This window comes from Elephantulus edwardii, unplaced genomic scaffold (assembly GCF_000299155.1).
Source record: "Elephantulus edwardii isolate Elephantulus edwardi_28Jun2011 unplaced genomic scaffold, EleEdw1.0 scaffold00015, whole genome shotgun sequence".
NCBI lineage: Eukaryota > Metazoa > Chordata > Mammalia > Macroscelidea > Macroscelididae > Elephantulus > Elephantulus edwardii.
The window spans coordinates 1,005,424-1,013,827 of record NW_006399765.1 but is presented as its reverse complement, the minus strand read 5'-3'; the positions used below and the strand labels follow the sequence as shown (position 1 = coordinate 1,013,827).

General features: G+C 36.1%; 1 protein-coding gene across 1 annotated transcript in view; it reads left to right on the top strand.

Moving 5' to 3' along the window:
• Positions 1–8,404, top strand: part of AATF (apoptosis antagonizing transcription factor) — a 130,457-nt gene that overhangs the window by 103,493 nt on the left and 18,560 nt on the right. The window contains exon 11 of the mRNA XM_006881668.1: positions 2,165–2,236. Within this exon, the coding sequence (XP_006881730.1) occupies positions 2,165–2,236 (72 nt within the window). The remainder of the gene's footprint in view (positions 1–2,164; positions 2,237–8,404) is intronic.

Here is an 8,404-nt window from a genome sequence, read left to right as displayed (position 1 = left end):
CCCTGTGCTTTGGCTTCTCTGCGCTCCAGTGCAATTTTCAGAGTCTCTTCTGACATCCATTTTGGTCTTTTCTTCCTCTTCTGTCTTTGCAATGACTGTTTGTACTCTTCCTGGATGATAATCTGGCCTTCGCTCATTAGTGTTCAAAGCCTCAAACCTGTAGCATCCAATAAAAAATGTAATGTGAGTTACATTACATATGAAATTCATTTTAACAGTTTTTCAACAGTTTATGATTTTAAAAATCGTTAGTACTTTTTTACAGATTGTTTTATACTAAGCTTTAAAAAAATCTAATATGTATTTACTACTATAGCACAGGCCAATTTTTGATAGAAATGCTCAAACACGTGTGGCCACTGTATTGGATAGTACAACTAATTTCAAGAAGGTGAATTAAACAAGTGTTTGAAAAACACAAGAATACGATCTCTTTTTTTTTTCCAGATGGACAATCAAGGTTTGTGAATGCTAAAAACATTAAAATCTATTTATTAACATTTTTATTGTGATTTTAACAAAAGTGTACCAAAAAGTTGGATATTCAACATTGCACATTTTCCTCCCCTTCTTTATTAACAGTGTTTATATTTAAGCAAAAGGGTTACCTGAATATTTATACTCTAACACAACTTTAAGCCCCCTGGGTGGTGCAGATAATTAAATGCTTGACTAATAGCCAAATAGTATGGGTTTTGGTGTTTGTTTTTATTTTGGTATTACTTGATTTTATTTTACATTAGGTGGTGGGTAGTATGGGGGTTTTTGGTAAGGAGTTGTACTGCCAATGCAAAAGTGTATAATATAAGTAATTTATAGTTTCTGAAATCCTGTTGGAGGATCAGCTATGAGTCATTTCCGACTTAATATTTAGCAACATAATTTAAATCCAGTGGTTTTATATTTTGAAGTTTATCCCTTAGAAATAACATGAACAAACTTATAATAACATATAAAACAGTCTTAAGTTTGTCATTGATAGGATCTTAAAATTTGAGTTGAGATAGTATAAATGCTAAGAATGAGAACATTGATTAAATTATAAATAATTGACACAATAGGATACTCTGTAATCATGCGAAAGAATAGATTATGGTAAATTGTTCAGTGTTTTAGAGATATTACAATCCCATTTCAGTATTAAAATAGTTATCAAGTTTATATTTGTTTGTACATGGAAAATGTTAAGTTATTGTTGTGTACTGCCAAATTAGAACCAACCCATAGCTGACACTTCAGTGAGTTTTTAGAGACAGTTAATTGTATTGGAGGAGATAGTCCATCCTTCTCCCACAGAGCAGCTAGTGGATTCAGACCACATGCCTTTAGATTGATAGCTCAACTCCTTACCCTAAGCCACCAGAACTACGCTTTTATGGAAAATAAAATTTCTACAGAAAATGCTACAGCCAAATTAGTAGTTACAGTTGTTAATGATTACTTCCAAAGGATGGAAATAACAAAGACTTTCAAGTTCTCCATACATTTCTGTTGATTTAAAAAATGAAGATCATATTTTTATAACTAGTAAATGACAACACATTCTTAAGCATGATCCACAGATATTTTTGCATCATAATAATAATAATGGAAAACTGAAGACAGTTGAATGGATATTCATAAACATCCATTCATGGCACGTACTTTGCAGTGTACTTGTAATGCTAGGTAAAATAAAGGAACAAAAGAGAGAATGCAAACTTGTGATGCTGTAACAGGATCAGTGTAAAACTAACAACTAATCAGAATGTTGACAGTAACTGATAAATGAAGGGACTGTCCATTTTTTGTGTGTTATTATTTTTCAAATTTTCTAAATAAATCTCTACTTTTTCTGTTGTAACAAAAAAGGTTTAGGATTTAATTTAAGGATTAGTATATCAAGAGTACAAGTATTCTTGTTAGGGGCCATGATATAAATTATTCTGTTGAATTAGTATTATTTACAATGTGCTATTATCAGACTTTCCTCCTATAGCATTAATGAAAAAGGAGAAAATCTGTTTGTAAGCAGTAAATACCTATGAATTGTCTATCCCCTCCTCTAATCTGGAGCCAAATGTTCTTTGATTAGTTCTGGAGTTTTTGAGTGCAGAAAATGTGTTTCCATTTCTAAGTTAATAGTTACTAATACTGTTGCCTGTTTGTTTCCTGCTTTATTTAGGTTTCATGTCCTTAACAAGCTGCTGAGCTTCATGGCACCTATTGACCATACCACAATGAATGATGATGCCAGGTGAGTAATAGATTAATTATATGTCTCAAATGGCTTCATGACAGCCTGATATTGACCTGTTCTACAGCGTGTCACTGTCTCCATTTTTTTCTTATCAGTTAATCATTTGTCATTGGCATCATAGCAAGGGTCCCTGTTACAACTTTTCCCTCCCATAATTACTAGAAAACCTAACCAAAATTTTCAGTAAGTCTCTATGCTGTCTTGGTAAGTTTTTGTTTGATGTTCTTTTATTTTATTTTTAAATTTAGTTGATCTGCCTAGAACACATACTTCCTCTGTACAACAAAGGGGTCACTGCAACAAACAAAATTGCTGTATAAATTTGGGGGTTTTAGACTTATGTTTACCCTTTTAAAATGACCTTTATTTTTTAGAATCTTACTAACTCACTCACATACAATTTTTGAAAAGCTACTATATTAGATATGAGAATTTTATTTGAAAATGATTATACTTGGGATTATTTAGGTTTGTGCTGTACTTGGGCTGTTGTTGTTTATACCATTGAGTCACCTGCAACTCATAGTGACCCTGTGCACAATAGCTCTGAACTCTGCCATATCCTGAGCTAGTCTCATTGTCTTAGACACACCTACCCCCTTGCCCCAGTTACTGTGTCAATCTACCTCATCTGGGGTCTTACTCTCCTGCAGTGTCCCTCAACATGTCCAGGCCTAATGTCCTTCTCCAGAAACTGGTCCCTTCTGGCCACATATCCAGAGTATGTGAGATGGAGCTTCAGAATCCTTACCTCCAAGGAGCTCCCTGGTTTCACTCTCTCTAGGACCGACCTGTTTGTTCTATTGATGGTCCATGGTATATACAGTACTCTTCTCTAGCACCACAACTCAAAGACATCAATTTTTCTTCTGTCATCCCTAGTCATTGTCCACCTCTCTGATGTATAGCAAGTAATTGTGCAGACAGTGGCCTAAATCAGGTACACCTTAGTCTCTAGACTGGCATTATTGCTCTTTAGCACTTTGGAGAGGTCCTTGATGGCAGATTTCCCCAGAGCAGTTTGTCTTTTGATTTCTTGACTGCTGATGCCAAGAGTGTTGATTTTGAATCCAAGCAACCTCAGTCTCTTCTCCCTCTATCATGGGTGCTGCCAGTTGGTCCAGTGGTGAGAATCTTTGTCTTCTTGATATTGAAATTAAAAAACCCAACTACAGAGACATTAATAAAGAAAGTTTTCTCTTTTTTTGGCAGAATAAATTCTAGGAAAATTAGGCAGATGTTGGCAGTGGTATTACTTTTCCACCATGTTAGGGCCAGTATCTCTTGGCTTATCCCACATGGTGCCAAGACAGCTGAAGCTACATCAGCCATGAAGCTAGTGTTTAAGATAGGAAGAGAAAGGAAGAGTCCAGCCATGCCAGTTCTTTTTCTCAGATGTCCAGTTGCTGATGATTAGCATCGATCTCCATCTACGTTAGTCACTTAACACGTTGCCGCAAATGACGGCAAAATGTGTTTCTAAGCACCGTCGTCAATTTAAAAGTGTGCAGCAACTTGTTAACAAGCAAGTCTTGTAGCTGGAGAACTGAGTATACAGAGTGTACTGAATTTCCATTATATTACCTAAAGACACAGAAGTAGACATCCACCTTACTGCTTATGCTCCATAGTCTGGGTAGTCTCAAGTAATACATGGGTAGGATAGTTTCATGTTAGCATTCTCTACCTCTGGGGTGCACTGATGGCTTAGTCAGTAAGGAGGTTTGCTACTAACTCAAAGACTGTGCCTTACTGGTAATTAGAATCCATCAGTAGCTCAGTGGAAAAAAGATGGGCAGTGTCCTCTCACTCAGTTTACAGCTTCAAAAAAAACTGGAAGGCCAGATACAAGTCGGTTCTGGCTTAACTACATTGAGTATTTTCTGCCCCTAATACCAAAATGTATAGTTCAATTAGCTTTGTTACTTGTCTTAAGTTAGAAAGAGGTAGTAAGTAGTAGATTGGCCTGCTTTGCTTTCGAGATTCTGAAGCTAGCAATAGTCAATTACTGCACTGTTTTTGTTTCTCATCTTAACATAGTACAAAGCATCATCATTGAGGAATGGGAAACGTTCATAATTATTAAAATATCAGTACCACTGCATACTACTTTTCCTCAAAAAAGATACTAACTTAGAGACGGATCATACTAGGGGATGGAAATGGGTAAGAGAATACATTTATGATTTTGGAGTAGAGAAGGCCTTTATAATCATGACACCAAGGACAGAAATCATACCATTATATGTTTCACATAAATGTCACATTAACATCTAAAATAAAATTAGTAATAAATTATAAATTGGACAATCAAGAGTTTACTATGGAATATTGTGTTTCTATGTGAAGAGTTTTTAAAGATTTCTAATCTCAATAGAAGACTAGGCAAAGCATGTTAGTAAGTAAACTGAAAGATAAGAAAAATTTCAAAGGCCAGAAGACAAAGACTTCACTTAATTTGCTGTTGTAGTTGTTGGTATTTCATTAATCAGAGAAATAGTGGATATTAAAACATTATAAGTTTTTCCCTCTTAAATGTGAAACCATAAAAAGGCTAGTAGTCCTCAGTGTTTATAATGGTATGAGAGAACAGACACATTGGCATGGTATGGTTGGGAATGTAAAATTGGTAAAAATTTTTTGCATGGCAATTTGCCAGTGCTTTTTTAAATGTTCAAGGTATATTAATCTGTTGATCCAGAAATTCCACTTATAGGAATTTAAACCTAAGAAAATGAACACTAACAGTGAGTGTTTAATTAGCACTTATAATGAAACTGGTTACCAGTGACTTAACATGTTGCTGCAAATGGTGGCAAATGTGTTTCTAAGCACGGTTGTCAATTCTAAAAGTATGGGGCATCCTGTTAAAAGGAGCCTTAGGTCAGCGATTGAAAACCCTAGCCACTGTAGTAGAGAAAAATACCTTATGATCCTGTAGAGATTATAGCCTAGAAAACCCATCAGGCAGTTACATACATGGTTGCTGTCTGTGGGAATCAACAGTACACAGCATCAGTTACACTCATAGATGAGGAAATGTAGTGGAGGTGGTGTGAAGAGAGACTTCAGGTGTTTTAATTTTTTATAATGCTTTTTGACTTTACTATTTTGCCGTGAAAGTGGATTCAGATTATTGTTGTTGTTAGGTGCCCTCTCATGGCTCACCCTACAACAGGTTTTCAGAGACTAAATCGCATGGGAGAAGATAGTCCATCTTTGTCTCTTGAAGCAATAGCTCATGCATTCAAACCTCTTGTCTTTGGATTTGCTGGAACTCCTTACCTACTGGACCACCAGAGCTTAAATTAGTTGTCACAAAAAATAAGAAGCTCTAGAACCAGATATGCCAAATTGTCCATGTGTCTTATTGCTGGATCGAGTGGAGTAGAAGGCATATCTCACAGTTACTTGCATATCACTGAGAAAAACTGTGTTTAGAATTTTTTTTACAGTAAGCTTTTGTTATTGTTTACTTTCTGACAGCATAAAAAATGGAAATATTTTAATTGTCAATATTATTTATAACTCTGTGTGTATGCGCACACCATGTGTGCCCTGGAATCCTCTTACACTGAGAGGTGATGAAGTAAACATACAGATACTCTCCTAATGGTTTTAACAAGACTTGGCGGTTATGGAAATAACTGACTCAATTTTTGTCTGTGGATTTTTGCTAGACCCTCTGATTCTTCTTTTGTATTAAAGTAGGCCAAATATTAAAATCCTAGTATGAAAAGGAGAAGACAGAATACCAGTAAGACCTTTGCAAGAGATAAAGATGTGTTTCTTAAAATTGACCATTACTTTCATTTGAGAAAGGAAACCGGTAGGAGCTGCTTACTCTATAGGAAGGTTTGATGCCCAAATGGAAGGGTTCTGTGCTTTAAAAGCAGTGAGTTTTGTCATTTCTTAGGTAGCTCTCTTTTCTTACTACAAAAATAGATAGTAGCAGTATTAATGTTTTATAGGTACTCCATTGGTTTGTAAAAACTTAAATTTTCCACAGGAACAAAAAGAATTTCAGCTCCTTGTTTTCCGTCCTCCCCTCCAAAATAAAAACACTTTCCTTATTCCTTTTATGAAACTGCTGACATTAAAAAAGAACAAGGAGATGATCCTTTAATGCTAAGTACTAAGCACCAAATACATTATTGTTTTACATCTGGAGTTTTAGAAAAGAAATGTACAAATGTAATCCAGTCTTGTAAAGTGCTTTGTCAACATCACTGCCACGTTGTTCTTGAGGTGCCTTGGTATAATAGAATTTGTACAGGCAATTTATCTTCAGCTTGCCATTTTTGTGTGTGGGTCTGCACCCTAAATATGGGCATATTCTCCCTCTCTACTGACAATGTTCTTTTCCCCAGAATTTAAGTAAACCAGAGATTCCTTAAATTATTTTTACTCCTTTGCATTCTTCCCCCTTTTATTTAGTAAAGAATGTGCATTGAGTCATGGTGAAATGTCCCTGATACTTGCTCAACATTTAAGAGTGCATTATCTAAGAGTCCACAATTAAGGTTGTATAGTGGAATGTACTTGGGGCGGTGGGAGGAGTGCAGGGGGATTGTGTACCAGGGAGGGAGTGTTTCTTCTACTTTTCAAAGAGAGGAGCGAACTGCAGGGAGGCGGGGGAGGGCTAGGCGGAGAGAGAAGTGCAGCAAAGAATGAATGGAAATCCAAAATCTCTGTAAATGTTCATTAAAATTATTAAAATAAAATTTTTTTAAAAGTGCATTATCTAATAACCCCAAAAGTACCTTCCAAAGAGCATTTTCAGTGTGTTGAAAACTTACAAGCAAGAATGGCTAAGATACAGATGTTTTCTCTGAGGCTTCTTATCTCCTAAGAAGACACGGGTTATTGTGACAGGAGAAACAAGTCTGGGCAAATATGCAACATTGATCTAATCAGCAGGAACAAGAGCAATATTTTAACTGGTGCTACCTTTTACCAGCATCATTAAAGGCTCCCATTACTCTTTTATTAGAGGTTCCCTCTCTTCCTTATCAGATTACAGAATGAACATAACTCATGGCAGTGATTTGATCTCTTGTTAAAGAGGATTACAGCTTTACATTAACTCCGATTGACACAGTTTATAATTCGCTTGTTGATACTCAGGCAGGAGGTGTCAGATGTTTGACCCCCCACCACTGTGCAGGGGAAAGGACCCCTATATATCATCATTAAAGATGGCATCCAGTGCAGAGATAGGAGGCATAGGGCCTTCCTCCTCTGCAATGTCAGAAAGGATAAAGAAAACATTCTCAAGTTCAAATCTAAGATTTGGGCTAGAGTTTTAAAGCTGTATTGAAAAGAAAATACTGCTGTTATATGGTCACTAATTTGCTACTGTTGAGTTGTAACAGTATTATTATACAGACTAGCCATTTTCAAATTGACATCTTTATACTAAACAGGTAGAATGAGTGATAAGAGCATTATCTTTGAGAAAGAGACTGTAGATATTAAATGGATAAATCCTTTTTTGGAATGGGGCTTCTTAAATGTATTTCTTATTTTTTGTCACATTCCATGATTTCTTCAAAGATTATATCGTCTTCTTATCCAATGGAATATTGCATTCTTTAAAATGAATGTAAATTATTCTCTTAAGAATTTTTAAAATTGTTTCAAAAATTCCTTTTTTATTATTTCCTTTATTTATATATTATAGCCTTTTTAAGATGCTCTTATATATGTTGTTAATCACAAAGAAGTAACAAAAGTGTTGCTGTTTGTTGTTATGTGCCGTCGAGTCATTTGCGACTCATAGCAACCCTATGTACAACAGACCTAAATCCTGTTCTGTCCTGTGCCAATCTCATTGTCTCTGACACACTCATCCTGATTACCCCAGTCAGCAAATCAGTCCACCTCCTAGAGGGCCTTCCCTCCTGCTCCTGCCCTACACCCTCCCAAGCATGATGTCCTTCTTCAAGGACCTGTCTCTCCTTACCACATGACCAGAGTATGTCAGACGAAGCTTCAGAATCCTTGCCTCCAAGGAGCAGCCTGGTTTAACCCTCTCCAGGATGAATCTGTTTGTTTTCTTGGAAGTCCATGGTACCCTCTATACTCTTCTCCAACACCAAAGCTCAAAGGCATCAATTCTACTTCTGTCCTCCCTAGTCATTGTCCAACTCTCTGATGCATAAC